This window comes from Gadus morhua, chromosome 22 (assembly GCF_902167405.1).
Source record: "Gadus morhua chromosome 22, gadMor3.0, whole genome shotgun sequence".
In the NCBI taxonomy this organism is placed as follows: Eukaryota; Metazoa; Chordata; class Actinopteri; order Gadiformes; family Gadidae; genus Gadus; species Gadus morhua.
This window is the reverse complement of record NC_044069.1, coordinates 8,498,474-8,515,421: the sequence shown is the minus strand read 5'-3', so window position 1 is coordinate 8,515,421 and position 16,948 is coordinate 8,498,474. Positions and strand designations below refer to the sequence as shown.

The window sequence follows — 16,948 nt, the reverse complement described above, 5'->3', positions numbered from 1 at the left end:
GATAGGAACGAAGATCGACCGGTAGATCGAGAGCTTTGCCTTGCGGCTCAGCTCTCTTTTCGTTACAACGGTGCGGTAAAGCGAACGCAATACCGCCCCCGCTGCTCCGATTCTCCGGCCAATCTCACGCTCCATAGTACCCTCACTCGCGAACAAGACCCCGAGGTACTTGAACTCCTTCACCTGGGCTAAGGACTCATTTCCTACCCGGAGTAAGCAATCCACCGGTTTCCTGCTAAGAGTCATGGCCTCAGATTTAGCGGTGCTGATCCTCATCCCAGCCGCTTCACACTCGGCCGCCAGCCGATCCAGTGAGTGCTGAAGGTCACAGGCCGATGATCCAATGAGGACCACATCATCTGCAAAAAGCAGTGACGAGATCCTCAGACCACCGAACTGCAACCCCTCCCCACCACGACTACGCCTCGATATCCTGTCCATGTATATCACAAACAGGATTGGTGACAAGGCGCAGCCCTGGCGGAGACCAGCACCCACTGAGAACGAAACTGACTGGCTGCCGAGAACACATATATATATATATATATTTCTAAAGATACATCATTGGCTGTTTGGTTGGTGGTTTATATGCGTGTCACCGCCTGCGCTGATGTTGTGTATCCCCTGCCACCTGACTCCTTGTGTCTCTGATATTAATATTGATCGCCGTCCCGTATCGACCACGCTAAGCAGAATGTCAACAGGCTCTAATGAAACAGACAGTATTTGACATCACGGCTCCTCAGTTCATGGAGGTGAGACCTAACCTCTGGCATGCCCTGCTGATCGCTGGCCGTCCAGCCGTAGATCAGTGATGGCTAAACTCTGGCCCTGGGAACCGGTTTGGTCCGGTTTGAATAATTCAGTTATTTTCTTGTTCTTTTTGTGTACTTTTCACCATATTGGACAGGAATGTTTAATTAACTCGTGTTCAGACTTAAATGTAATCACTTATTCACGAGGTCACTGCACAAGGTTGCCTCATTTTTCCCTGCTGGCTTTTTGAATGTTTTCCGTGCCCGTGAGAAGAAGTTTCTGGGTAGACGCTTTGTGAAAAACAACAACATTCAAATTCGTTGCCTATGAAGTCCTGTGAGACGGTGGTTAAGGTCTTTATAAATGTATGTGTAGAATTAAGGCTGCTGGACTTCTGCAACCCCAATTCATCCATTATTTAAGCACACAATTTGTGCCTTTTATGGGTTTTTTTATGCATTTTGGTGTAGGGCTTCAGAATTTATGTATAGTGTTTCAGTGCAGGTGAAACATACTCCTGAGCTGCTATTGTCTGAACCCCCTCCTCCTAGCTGCGGCAGGCTGTACTAGCATACTAGTACAGCCTGTTGAATACAGAGGGTGATGGACCGTGACCATCGACTCAGAGTTTGTTATTGCTGATTCGTTTGACGAGGGCAGTTAGTCTGATACTTTCACAGGTGCTCGCTGTCGAAGCCACTGGAGACCGTAACTCTGTTAATGCTCGTACAAAAATAAATTGTCTGACTGCCTTTATGGGTTCACAAATGGTAGTCCAGCACACCAGTTAACTAAAAGAAAACAATTTTATCAGCCGATTTTATCAGCAGCAACATCTAGCGAGGTGATTTTTGCGCTGCACATTGTTGGCTCGACGAACACGAGGAACGAAAAATCCAGAGTAATCACACTATCGACCCGTCGTGTCCGACACTGCCTTAATCACAGACGGTGCCTTTCAACAGGCGTCTCGCCACCCCAGCTTGTTCCGGCGGCCTTCCTTTGAAAGAACCGGGTCCGCACCTAATTGGTCTGAATGTCAGCTGGTTCGCAGACTGACGGTTAACATCTGCTCCCCGGGTTTCTGACAGATGGTGGGCGGAGCTAAAGGTCAGACCTTACTGACACTGTCGCGCCGTGTGTCGTGACGTGCGTCACTGTGTGTGTGCTTGTGTGTGTGTGTGTGTGTGACAAAGTGTGCCTGTCTCTGTGCACGTCCAAATGCGCAAGCCACTCTGTGGCATCCTGAACTGCCACTTTAGCCACTCTGCGGTGATCAGATGATGAATGCTCCGTTCGAGCAGATAAGAGTGGTAGGCTTCACTTCTCCCTTGACAGCCTGTGAGTCCGGCCTAGCTCTTCACCCTATAGATAAGGTGAATGTCCACTTAAGAACATTAGACATGTGATCATGTCTGTCTCCCCACCACTTCTTGGCAACTTGCAGCTGTTTTTACCCGGATAAAACGACTCCGCAAACGACTGGTTAAGGTAAAACGAACGAAACGACGAGTATGACAGACGCTTGGGTGCTTTTGATCATCAATCGTTTCCCGAAAGGAATTCAGCGAAACAGTTCCGATGTGCTGCAGCAGGGAATGAATGTGGTAACGTCAAATAACACTGAATTTCGCTTTTGATACAAAACGTCTGCTAAATGACGAAATGCCCCCAACCATCCCCAGTGTTCAACATCTCCGACATCCTTCAGAGACCCCTAACGTTGCAATCCTCACACAAGGTCTCTCCCCTAACGACACACGCAACACAACCCCCATCCCCTCCTTCGTTCATATCAATGTACCCGTTCAAAGGGAGGAAGGGAGAGAGAGAGAGAGAGAGAGAATGGTGTTGGGGAGAGCAGGAGTAGAGGAAGAGGAAAACACGTATTCGGCGACATGGGGGGGGGGATAAGAGGCTGATAGATGGGTGGGGGGATAGGGCAGTGAAAGGGATGGATGCGTAGCGGCAGGGGGAGAGAGAGAGGAGACCAAAGGATGATGTAGATGGCCTATAATCCTTATGGGCTGACAGCTCTCTGGGGCCTTTTGTGATTAAAAGTCCTGGAGTGATTGTGTGTACGTGTGTGTGGAGGCGTGTGTCTTTGTGTGAAGGTGTATGTGGTTGTGTGTGAAGGTTTATGTACACACGTGTGTGTAGAGGGGTGTGTGTGTGTGTGTGTGTGTGTGTGTGTGTGTGTGTGTGTGTGTGTGTGTGTGTGTGTGTGTGTGTGTGTGTGTGTGTGTGTGTGTGTGTGTGTGTGAGATTATGTGTGGGGAAGGGTGTGTCTTTGTGTGTAGGTGTGTGTGTGCGAGAGAGGGCTAGAGAGAGAGGGAGGGACAGAGCGAAAAAGTGCACATGGTGCCACTCAAGGAGATGCAAAAGACTGGGAGAGTTATGGGATGGACGGAAGGGACAGGATTGGGGGATGAGCAGGGGGGGGGCAGAATAATGCAGAATAGGATTGGGAGAGAGAGCGAGAGAGAGGCAGAGAGAAGGGGAGAGGGAGGGAGGAGAGTGAGAGAGACGGGGGGGAAAGGAAGGGGGGGAGAGGGAGCGAGAGCAAGAGAGAGTGGGAGCAAGCGAGCTCGTAAAACCAGTTAACATAAAATCAATCATGGGATAGAGTAAAGGCAGAAAGAGTGAGAGACATACAGCGAGAGCGCTGAGCGGTTGAGAGAGGGAGAGAGAGGGGGGGGGGGGGGCGTGAGATCAAGCTCTGGAAAGAGGATAGACGCAGTAAGAGAGAGAGAGAGCGAGAGAAGAGCCAGGATCACCCCCGATGACGGTGATATTGATGGCAGCCCAGTGGGGGATGGTGGAGGGGGGAGGGGAGGTGGAGGTGAGGGAGGGATAAGAGGGGGAATGATCAAAGCACTGGGGAGAGGGAACATTCGAGGGGGGGGGGGGGGGGAATCGGGGTGGAGTGAGGGATGAGAAGGAGGAGAGACGAGAGGAAGAGGAATGCTGCCATGGCGCCCGGTGCTGCGTGATGAGAATGTTGGAATCCCTTGCTTTGAAGAATGTATTATTCATATATATTGTTTTATATATATAAATATGCGAGAATCTGTGAGGAAGAGAGTGACACACGCGGAGCTCCAGCAAAGGTGTGTGAGAGGGAGAGGGAGAGAGAGAGAGCGAGAGAGAGAGAGAGGTAACTCTAATTTATTAATGTGATTAAAAGTGAAGGAAGTTTATGCACACAATCACACACACACACACACACACACACACACACACACACACACACACACACACACACACACACACACACACACACACACACACACACACACACACAGACGCGCGTTGTGCCAATACAGCAGCGCTTGCATGTTAAAAAACAACCTGCTCCTCAACCAGCGTTATTTGTGACTCTAATGTGTAGACGAGTTGGAATATTAAAGAGGGATCCTGGGGTCCCTCGCTACGGATCACTTAACCTGGCGCTTATCTCCAGGCTCCTCTGGTTAACTGTAGATTACAGCAGATTATTGTCCCACACCCCCTAGCAGGAGAGCGTCTACTGTAGGGAGATGGAAACGCAATGGGCCGTGGCTTCCCAACACACACACACACACACACACAAACATGTAGACACACACATGCACACACACACACACACGCATGAATGCACACACGCAGGAACAGGCACAGGCACACACACACACACAGGCACACATGCATACACACACACACCAATGCATGCACACAAACACACACATGACACAGACACACAGGCACCATCTAATTTGGACCCCTGGGGTGAAATATCGCCGGGTCGGGGGGGGGGGGGGTGGTAGGAGTTTAGAATCAGAGCTGGAGAGTTAGGGAAAACAGGAACGCCGGGCTGCAGACCAGAAGGGAGGAGAGAGAGAGAGAGAGAGAGGAAGAGAGGGCTCATTCATTTAAACCCGTCCTCAGAGAGCCAAGTCCTAGCGGGCCGTCATAAAGGCCAGGGTCATTATCCAGCATAATGGGGACAGCTCTGTAATGGCAGCCTGCACGGCTACGGCTGGCGCAGAGACCCTTTTACATGACGACGCCACAAAACCTCTATAGGCCCCGCCAGGCTCCCGGGCTTTGATAGCAGTTAGGCTAGCCTGTATTTCCTTTGTGGCTAGGTGGCGATAGCGTAGCTGCGTGTGGCCATTGAAGGACTCCTTTGTAGCGGGACCTTCATAGTTGGCACTTCCAGCGATCAGTTTTTTTTTTTTTAAGCTTATTTTCCCGCTGAAAACTATCGGTAAACCCTGAGGGGCGGCCGGGCTGCCCGTCACCCGTCACTGGACCACTGATAGCCGTGTGTGTGTGTGTGTGTGTGTTTATGTGTGTGTGTGTGTTATCCTAGTTCCTCTGCCTTGGGACTTTGTGTTGTCATGATAAACTTCTGACAGCTGTCAACCTGCAGAGCTCTCTTTCCCCCCTTCTGTCACACGCACCACACACACAGACACAGACACACACACACACACACACACACACACACACACACACACACACACACACACACACACACAGACAATGCATGCACCCACCCACACACACACACACACAAAAACACAAACGCAATGCATGCACCCACACACACACACCATCACACACACGCAATACATGCACACAAACACACACACATACACACAAAGCACACACACATACACAAACACACACACACACACACACACACACACACACACACAAACACAATGCATGCACATGCAAAGACGCACACACACACACACACACACACACACACACACACACACACACACACACACACACACACACACACACACACACACACACACACACACACAATGCATGCACTCACAGACAAACAGACACACACAGGGCATATGGCCTGTCGTAGTAGATTGTTTTTATAGTTTTGACTTATTTGCTCCCCAATGAAGTGTTTGGCACATTGTTTTCAGTGCTCTGACATGTAGGAATGGTTGTCAACCCAAACGGTTTGCTTATGTGTCAGGGTATACACACATCTGTATGTGTGTGCGTGTCTCTGTGTTTGTAGGTGTGTATTAGCGTGTGTTTGTAGGTGTGTATAGGGAGGTGTGTGTGTGTGTGTGTGTGTGTGTGTGTGTGTGTGTGTGTGTGTGTGTGTGTGTGTGTGTGTGTGTGTGTGTGTGTGTGTTTGCCTGTCAGTGTGTGTCTGCCTGTCTGTCTTTCCGTCTGCCTCATTTACTGGTCTGCTCTTTCTCATATTGCATGTCTGAATCACAATTATCAATGCTCCGATAATACTTTTCTTTCAATACATCAGTGCGTCTCCTTTGTTTTGATCCGTCAATCTAATCCAAAAGTGAATGTAGACTACTGTTGTTAGATATTTGATCTGTAATAAAAGTTTTGCTTTTGCTTGTACGCACTTATGTATGAGAAATTACCTGGCATGTTTAAGATTTTCTTGATCGTCCTTTAGCTATTTAATCTGTCAAATCTGTTATTTTTCATCAAAAACTTTTATCAAACTATCTCATACTATCTCACCTTGTTTCTACTAATCTTGATTCAACCTAATTTTCATTTAATTCATGCATTCACATGCATAGATATCTCTTTGTATTAACTGTTTCTACTCATTTATATTATTTTTCAACGGTTATTTATCCGTTTTATATTGCATCTTGAGCAACCAAACACTCAAAATATAACAAACCTCAGTGGAAACACCACCTCTGGTAAAATCTGTTGAAATGGTGCCGGATAATGTCACTTCCTGTTTTTAGAAGGGACTTTTACAAATGACCTCAACTGGCACCTTATTTCAGCATGAGACCCAAACAGTAGTGCTCTCCTCAGGCTTGATTGGAGTATTTTGTTTCTCAAATTACTATGTTTCAATTGATTTATTAAATCTACCTGTCAAATCCTGTTTGTTCTTTGTTTCTGCAACTTTATGTAAACCTATGGGACCACAGTTACACTCCTGACCCTATGTGGGCGGAGTCTCACTTGGTCCCTCCCTCTTTTCTGTCATCGGTACATGCATTTCATTATGCGACGACCAATGGGCATGCGCCATCACGTTGCTGCATGTATACCTGACAGTGCCTGCGTGCACTCCTAAAAAGGGCATGGTCTCCTCTGTGTATCCCTGTGTTGGTTCGGGCAGTGTGTGTATTCAATATTGATTATATTTGAGATATACACAACATATGCATTGCCCGAAACCTCACTAATGATATACAGAAGAATAAAAACTGTAGTGTCCCTTTTAAGAGTGTGTAATGTATAGTATTGCCCTCTTTATGTACAACGTATGATTATAAATTATACAGATATAATTTATGCGATGTTTGCCATTGGACTCACACGCTCGGAAAGACAGGTTTCGCATCGACACTGAAATCACTGTAGCAAAGATAACCATCCACAATAATTTCATTATCCAATATCTTTGTGGATTATTGATGGATATGAACAAGTATTAAAGAAAAAAGGAGAAACCCTTCAGAATTGAGGTGAACATGAAACAATCCTTAAGACTTAGCGGTGCTCCAGTGAAACAGTGTCCGAAGCGGTGCCTTTCTGTTCTGTGTGTGTAGCTGTATAAATTATATGTATAATTTATGCCGTGTGCACAGCGCAATCCATGTGTCTTTATCTGTTGTTTTTTATTATCCTCCATTTTTTCAAGAATGGACCAAATTGAAATCAAATTTCTGATACATATCCCCTCATCTTGTCCCTTTGTTTTTCAAAAACACTTGCGGCATAGTTTACATCTTTAAAAACAAACAATTCTAATTGGCCTGCGGCAAAATCTAAATTGATTTGGAAGTGATTGGAGGAGACCAAAACGGAGCACTTTCCTTGCAGAAGGCAAAGCCTATCTTATTGCTAGAGGAAGAAAGGCAGGAATTCTGTCCCCTATTCTGATTGGCTGAAAGAAACACGGCCTTACAGCCATGGTGTGTTTGGTAATTTAAAAGAAAGGGCTCAATGTGTATGGCAATATGTTACATGACATATCCATTTTGACTATTCATTAAGAGCTCCATATTTTTATAACATTTTATTCAAATAATATGCAATGTTTAATATATAATTTAGGCAACTGTCAATACAAGGACAATTGTTGAAAATGAGGAGGAAATCCAAAATTAAACTAAACAAAGAAAAACCACCACATAGTGAGAGAGGCGAGGGAAGTTGATTGGACTGATTTAATGACACAAGAATTATGAATTTCCATCCAGTAAATTTGGCTAATGAAGTGGTTGTCATCTTTATAATTGACGACCGAAATCCTAATAACAATCATTAGCCTGAAACAAGCAAAATTGTCAAAAACGAAAAGAAAAAGCCCCGTCCCATGGTCCCTCCTCCTCTCCCTAACCCAGGATTTCTATTTGTCATTCTGATTTGATTGACAGCTGAGGACACATGTGGGGGCACTGTGAGGGGCGGCAGTGGGGTGGTGACCAGTCCCGGTTACCCCGGCAACTATGGTAACCAGGCCGACTGTACATGGATCCTTTTGGCTGAACCTGGAGACACCATCTCTGTCATCTTTACAGACTTCCAGACGGAGGAGAAGTACGACTACCTGGAAGTCGAGGGATCTGAGCCACCAACCATCTGGTGAGTCATAAAACCTTTTCCCCGTCAACTACTCTAACTTCAACGATTGTGTCCTTATTGTCGCTGTAATTACGGATATGAAGTGCAGAAACCGAGTGGGGAAGCCTAAATCACCCGCCATCTGGAACACCAGGATTATATTGTGATTATAATGCGGCAATGGAGGAATGTATTTAGGCTGGAAAGCAAGGAGTGGTGAGGTTGGACTACCGCTGAGACCCTATGTCGACTGTAACATGAATTCATCCACATCTACACAAACAAAACACACCTGAGCTATGATGTGAGTTTCTACAATAGACCCTTTCCACAGAGCCACCATCTTAGGACAATTACAGGTGCAGCTAATTATGGGTCTATTCATTTTGTGTACCAGGGGACAGGTGGTAAACTTCACCAGGGTAAATAAATTTACTAGCTGATGCCCTGGTGCCTCAAACAAGAAGACACCTTTGTTTTTCCCCAGGTGAAGGCTCTCTGAAAAGGGTCTATTGTAATTTTCTCAAAAGCAAAATGTAATTTATGAAGCATACAAAATACGGGCAAGACACCTTCTTGACCCCCCGCCAAAAAAACAACAACAAAACCAAACTGACAGAACCAAATACAAGAGAGGCAGAAAGAAAGCCCACAGACTGAAACCAAATTAGATATTGGCAGCACCTCAACCGCTGCAACCCCACCCGAAGCAGGACGGGAGCCAGCACTGGTTTCAACTGCACAACTGTCACTGACCACACCATTGAAACGGCAGGGTAACATTCAGTTTCACTTTCACTTTCACTCAATTCAATTGTGAGCCAACGGGAGACGGCGACTTGTAAGGAGATGAGGTTTTTTTTCCCTCCCTGTTCCTTTCAGCCTCAGTGGTTTGACAAATGGTGGTTGCTACACTAACGTATAGAGAGCCATTGTGATTTCTGCTGGCACTCAGACCCACCGGTGAAGAAAAGACACAAAAACACCGGAAAAAACAGACTCTTGGCTCCCAATCGGCAGACGAGATAGGTTTTCATACTGAAAGCTTTTTTCTCTCAATTGTCCGATAACATAATTTCTTCGCATGGCAAATTTGCCATTCATGAAGCTCTTGTCTTCTCAGACAACATGCTGTTATCAGCGGGGTGGGTGTGTGGGGGGGCTCCTGGGTATATTGTTTCACGCTATACAAGTCCATGGACAAAAGGTTATCCTTTTCAGTGGGTGGAACCAGCCATGAAGGCTGTCCTCTAATAGGCTGACTGGTGATGGACCTTGGAAGAGCAGCCATAGAATAAATAAAAAAGGACTATCCAATATCAAGGAGAGACAATCAGATCTCCGACACAGCACCACAGGAGATCATCTAACTGTTCACCCATGCTTTCCTAAAGGACGTGGTATCCCGCCCGTCGCCATGCCCTGTTCCTTCTCAGTAGACTGACTGCTCACCGTGCCGCAGGTACAGATACAGATAGAAGAAAGTCCAACTCATGTTGAGGGCAACGAGAACTTCTCCAAACTTAGGGCACTCATAAGAGGGAGAGATGTGAGGGATCCCAGGTGCACGGCGGTTGAACTCTGTAGCGTCGGGGCGTTACTCCCGACTCAGGAGCGTGAGTCTTTGAAGCCTTTCTCTGCTGTGAACCCCCCCAGCACCTTGCCCTCCCCCTTGTTAAGTCTTCTGAAGCAGGGTTTGAGGAGGAGGCCGGCCTCGCTGGTGGAGAGCTCCTCTCTCGGTGCCGTGGAGAGTTACGCCTCGTGCCCACTGCACCGTCAGTCAACGGACGTGGGAAGGCGTGGCTGACGGATGGGGGAGTAGTCTTTGCAGAGGCATCCGTCAGCCAATCAAATCGGTTCGCCGGGTTCTTCCCGCTTCTTCCTGCTTGTTGCGAGGCAAGATGACCCGCTTTCCCGCTTTCCAGTATCGTCAGAGCCCGAGTCGCGTCACAGTGCCTACATTTGCATACGCGATCTGATTGGATGACGGAACCGTCGCTGCCGAAAAAGTTGAACATTTTTCAACTTTCTGACGGTGACGAACGCTCCAACTGAACGGACGGATCCACAATGCATTGCGCGTCCGTCCCCATTCAAAGTCATTGGGCAACGGTCAACTGACGGAGGTAGTGGGCACGGGGCGTTAGCGTGTGAATCATCAGCTCAAGGTCAGAGCGGTGCCCAGCCAGGGAGACAGATAGGGGAACATGTGGCGGGGTCCATGCTGTGGCCATCTTTGAGTTCATCAGACTTTTCAAGGATGAGTTGAAAACATCCAACATCTGCCCACGATGGGTGTGGCCTTCAAGGGCGTGGCGATCGTCTCCCTTCCCCGAGACCAAACCAATGTGTCAAGGAACAATAGACATCACGTGGGGACGCTTTCCTGGTTCAGGTGGTTGTTGACATGGTTATAATGAAATAATTTGGTCTCTACACTGTGTGATCAAGCATTTACGTTGAACTTTAATGATACCAATGATGCCAGTGCTGCAGCTTTTAATTAAGTTTTTTCTTACCACTTTTACAGGGAGTTTTTATCGGTGCATTTTACCTCAGGGTCTGTTTTAAATTCATAGAATGACTTAATTGTTATTTTGACTGAAGCATTTCACTAACTTGCTGAAGCCTCTTACTAACTAGCCGAGTCAGTTCTTAGAATTTAAAGCTACCCATAGTTTCCTATTGAAGTCTACTGGTTGTGTGCTTACAAAAATACATATGCTTTATAGCCCTGGCTCTGTATTGATCGATGGTAAATTAGACTATTGATCTGCTAATGTGGTTGCACTAACCAATTTAACTGTGATCATGGGCACGGGTACATGTATGCAATCAATTGGAAAGTAATGACGGCCAGGCAAGAACCAGTGGAGGTTACACTGTATATGTTTACATGGGTGTATACTGTACTGTTGTCTGCTCTGTCAACATTTACCCTGTATGAGTGACGCACATGCTTGATGTTCAATCAAAACTGTAACTAGACTGAAATTATCATGGAACACACTTGGGATGTTAATATTTACCTTCAAGTCATGCAGAAGACCCCTTATCTAAAGTGACTCGCTGCGAATACAGATAAGTGTTGTTAGAGAAAAGGTAGCAGCTAGGAATCTTGCTGAAGGATGCCATTGCCTACACAGGTACAATGCGGATATCTGGTCCGACCCAGAACCTTTCAGTCAAACGCCCTAACCACTAGTTGTGCCTGCCCTTCTTGTGAGTCTATAAGTACCACATAGGATGATTGCTAGTGACGCCTCCTACTCATGTTGGCATGCAAGGGACCCACCCCGGCGTTTACCCTGTGGGGCAATACTGTTCATACACATATATGTGTCAACTCCACCCACCTTTGAATTCATATCATTCACTTTTATGAACAGCAGCAGCAACAGTCGCAGTATAATAATAGTCATTATCCCAATCGTCGTGTTTCTGGGCAGTTGCACATGCAGCCACAGACGTGCATGTTGTCACTTGATTCCAAACACAGAACCCAGGAATCAATGCACTATGGGAATAGTATATGGAGAAGATAATATGGGGAGTTATACACATATATATATATATAGTGACACCATCCCTGAAAAACCCTGACACATAGTGCCCACACCTCTTTGGTAGGAAGGCGGTGTTTGTCAACTGTTACACACATGAAGCGTTTGTTTTCGCACAGCCCGGTGGCTTTGTTTGCGAGCGGCGTCCGCGAGCCGTAGCGCCTGTGATATGACGCACTGAGGCTTGCGGCGGGTCCCCTCTCTCACTGTTGGTATTGGTTTGAAACTTAGTATTGACTGTCTTCCTGGAATCAATTTGGATGTCGATGCGAGTGGGGCCATTGATCGTCTTGTTGTGGAATAAGGTTATGATCCAGGTTACGAGGTCGGGAACGTCCATTCGGGACTAATATTGATTTGGATGTGGCGATTGATTTGCCATTAGTTTGATTAAGTGGCATTCGAAGGTTGCCAAATGAATCATACGTGTTTAAGTGTTGCAGTGGTGGACGATTTGTGTTCAGATTATCGCGGGGTATAGGAGCTTACAATTTTATTAGCAATGTAAGCGTAGCTTAGCAATTTAATATGTGTACCTATTCCTACATGTTGTGTGTTTTTGTCTCTTTGTGTGTGTTATGTCTGCATATGGTTCCTGTGTGTGTGTGTGTGTGTGTAGTTATGGGTGGCATGTGTCCCCTCTGTCCTCCTGGAAACTCCTGAGGCTTGATGTTGACATACAGCGATCACACGGCACAAAACACACAATCCTCCCTCCACCCATCCCTAATCTTTCTCAATAAACAAACCATTGTTTACCTATTTGTCTTATCGGAAATTATAATGGCGACGAAAGACAGAGATGCACTTTGAAATGACATGAACAGTGTGTCACGATCAAACGGCCGCGGTGACCGATGCGGACAAGATGGCGCCCACCGACAACCCCAGCTAAAGTCAGACATACGGTGAAAATGTTCGATATCATTTCGCCCCGCCAATGGCAATTTAATGCGTAACTTTTTCGAGGGGTGGTTGTTGACACGTGTCCAGGAATATTTAATTCTGGGCGGAGAAAATGACAATTTTGTTGCCCAAAATGCCTTCATCCGGGAGGGTGAGCCAAGATTAATACAGCCCTAAAACGGGGAAAAGCCTGTCCTGATTTACATGGCATTAGCGCCGGTCGCCAAGAGCAGCAGGGGAACACGGACTGCCCAGTTGTTGTTTGTTTCAGTTGGCAGGAGTCATTTGTTAGCCTTCTTTTGCCTTGTAAACAATGTTTTTGTCTCTGAGTCCTGCTTGGAAATACATAAAGATAATGAAGTGCATCAAAATCTTGACCCCGGAAAAAAAGGCCATCAAATGTAAATTAAAATGCCAGAATTAGTGAATGCATTGCTGTGTTATTTATCTAAATGTTTTTCATATACTGTTTAATGTTCATGACATACACTTTGTCGTAATCGTTATTATTCACCCAGAAGTTCCTTTCAGCAAGTTGTGACACGGTTCATGAATCAAAAGAAAGCGTTTATAAAGAGACAATATTTTATACAACTATTTTAAGTCGAAGAGCATAATCCAAGGTTTTCATTTGGTAAGATCATAAATTCCTTAAATTTAGATGAATGATCTGAGTAAACTTTCTCGAATCGATGAATCCTTGTTTTTAAAGTCTGTGAAACCCTAAGCCCAAGTCATGCTGCAATTCACTCTGGTGGATAAACTCACAATGGTTTTAAAGTGATTCCCATGAATAATTAGGACGAGATGCTGATAGCTGAATGCTAATTTCTCCAAAGCTTTCGTGGTAATGGATGATTTGGTAACATAAGAGCATGTGGGAGAAATGTGTTTCATGTTTAGCACTGGCTGCAGGCTGACATACGCACACACACGCACACGCACACACACGCACACACACACACACACACACACACACACAGACACACACACACACACACACACACACACACACACACACACACACACACACACAAAGACATGCTTGTAATCAAACACAAAAAGTCCTGATTTTTACAGACAGTTTAAATAGACAGTTTTACTCGCACTACACTCACAGACACATGCACGCGCACAAGCACAGGTAGATACACTTTTTGATCATAATCAGTATGCTCTAATGCATCTGTGATGCATCGGTTAGCAGGATCGGTTTTAGCTTAATACCTCATATTACACACACACACACACGTGCATATTGTCAAATTGAAAGTCTCACCATGATTTAAAAAATAATTGTTAATATATTATATGAATATTATAACTATGTTACTCATACTTATCAAACTGTTTTTAATCATTTCAGGGTTTTCTGTGTGCAGTATAAAGGCAAGCAAAAAACTACAAAAAGGAAACAAAAAGCAGAACATAAAAATACAACTAAATCAATCAAAATAAGAGCTGTAGAACAATAGCTGGACTCATCCCAAATCCTGACACTGTATTGATACAACAGCAGGCAGACTGCTGGGAGGTGATATGGACTCTCTCGCTTCCTTAAGCTCAGAAGCAGAAAGGGTTCAGTGGACACAGACGATTCACCTCAGCCAGTCCACAACAGCTTGGTGTGTCTTCCACTTGTAGGGATAATCTTGCGACAATAAGCCACAAACAAACAGAGAGAGAGAGAGAGAGAGACATACACGCACGCAGAAACCACACAGAAACCTACACAAGCACACACATCTCTGTGCTCTGACACTGTAACTAGTTTCCAAATAATAAATCGGTTCGACACCGTTGTATTTCAGTTATTCAGCTCACTCACAAAAAGCAAATTCCATCATCTACTGTAGTCGGGTATACTTCCGGGAAGAGGTTTTAGAGGTGTGTGTGTGTGAGTTGTGTGAGTTGGGTGTGTGTGCATATTTGTTCAAGAAAGTTTAGAGTCGTTTGGTATTCGCTTGGATCCAAGGGGGTGTGTTAGAAGGTAAATTGAGACAAACCGTGTGTGTGTATACGAGAGTGCGCGTGTGTGTGTGTCCCTGCATGGCTGAGTGTGTGAATGTGAGTGTGTGTGTGTCCAGTGTGCGTATGCGAGTGTGTGTGTGTGTGTGTGTAAGTATGTGTACCTTTATGTGTATGTTCGTATGCCTATGCATGTGTGTGCCTGTGTGCGTGAATGTGTGTTTGTGCGTGTGTGTTTGGGTGTGTGTGTGTGCGTGTGGGCATGTGTGTGTGTGCATGATGTTATGCTTGCCGGGTGCTAATCAATGCTCCTGGCAGAGAGGATGCTGGGAGACCAACAGCATCCGGAATAGGAAATGGAGCAGTGACCTTGAGCACAAGTGTGTGTGTGTGTGTGTGTGTGTGTGTGTGTGTGTGTGTGTGTGTGTGTGTGTGTGTGTGTGTGTGTGTGTGTGTGTGTGTGTGTGCGTGGGGTGGGGGTGGGGGTGTGTGTGTGTGTGTGGGGGTGGGGGTGTGTGTGTGTGTGTGAGGGTGTTTTTGTGTGGGTGTGCGTGTGTTTGTATGTGTGTGTGTCTCCCCGTTTCACCACGACGATGCTAGAACATCCCTCTTACTGCATCCCACCGGCACTTTGCAATCCGCAACAATGGCGACAGGATTTGCTGAACACGGCGGAAATAAATATGACTTGCATATCATGTTGGCCTGCAGAAGCCTTCCGGGGACTGTAACCGGGATTAAGGGGATGAAGGAATACAATTGCCCCGAGTTGACTCGACTTGATGGCAAATGTGTGGATTGAAGGTTGCGAAGGCTGGGATGGTAGAGGTGGAGGGCCGGGAATGAGCCCGGAAAGATGAAAGGAGGATAGGAGCGGGTGTTGTTGGAGTGTGGGAGGGTGGTGCCTGGTCATGCAGAAAGGAGATGAATCAACGGGCATGGAGGGCTGGGGATAGGAGGGGGGGGGGGGGGAAGAGAGAGAGAGAGATGAGGGCCTGTTAAGTGGGAAAACTGCGTATTTTTCGAGTTACAGGTGGGGAAGGACGGACGGAATGAAGAGAACAAGATCACTCAACACAAACTGCCATCAGCATCGCTCAGCCTCCTCCGTGTCTCTCAAATTCAGCGGCGCGTGGCCCTGAACGGTGAGCCTGGCCTCAACCAGCTTCAGACAGGGAGGGAACACGAAATGCACGTTCAGGAGATCGTTCCTGGACAAACGCCGTCATTGTTGAGACAAACACGCCTGGATTCTTTCCATCTGGGCCCTCAGAAAACACAGGCTGTCCCCCACAACCCCCCTCCCTGCCTAGGATTTACCCAGCTAATGTCTCGGATTCGGTCACGTTCACAGCGGTGTAACCAAATATCGTGATTAGCAAATATTTGCGTTGGGAGAGTACGATTGTTTTCGACCTCGGGGCAAAGGCGGACATTTCTATCACAGCAGCTCAGAAGCGGCGCGCACACACTCTCTGTTCCGTCAGCCAAAGCGTGCGTGATTAAAGGAACGCAGGCATATTTACAGAAATGTTGCCGTGATGGGCATGTTAACAGCTTAATTACACCGTGGCAGCCTTGAAAGAGCAGTGATACGCGTGCAAACACAATAGAGGGATTGGAGAGGGATCTACCGCGCGGCGGTTATAAACTTTTAACACAAGGCTCCTTCCTCCTCAAACAACCGAGGGCTGCGTTCAGGCGAATCCGCCTCTCAGACATCACACTCCGTTTCCAATGACTCATTAGTCGGAAACAGTTGGCGTATCCCATAATATCCCCCTTGATCTGCGCTAACACACCCGATGTCGGGCGTCTCACTGAAAAACCAACTTCTGAATACCAACTGTTCCTTCGGATTTTAGCCCCGGGCTTATTAAACGAGAAATCTGCAATGCAACAGTCAATTTAGGGCAGGGAAAATATGTCAGGAGAGGAGGTAAAAAGTAGTACTTTATCAATCCCAGGCGAGACGTTTTTATATTTTGTGGTTTATGGAACAATATTTCCGCAGCCTGCTCTTGAGTGACTGGGAGATTATCGTTTCTAGCTGTAATAGATGGAATCCCTCGACAAATAACTATTGGTGAGACCCCTGGGACGCCAGCCTCTCCTGTTTCTGAATGGTGGAAATGGATCAGACTTTGTTAACCCTTACTGGGGCCATG

At 46.4% G+C, this 16,948-nt stretch overlaps 1 protein-coding gene across 1 annotated transcript in view; it reads left to right on the top strand.

Moving 5' to 3' along the window:
• LOC115536286 (CUB and sushi domain-containing protein 3) overlaps positions 1-16,948 on the top strand; it is a 327,005-nt gene that overhangs the window by 147,698 nt on the left and 162,359 nt on the right. Inside the window, exon 5 of the mRNA XM_030348078.1 lies at positions 8,157-8,364. Within this exon, the coding sequence (XP_030203938.1) occupies positions 8,157-8,364 (208 nt within the window). The remainder of the gene's footprint in view (positions 1-8,156; positions 8,365-16,948) is intronic.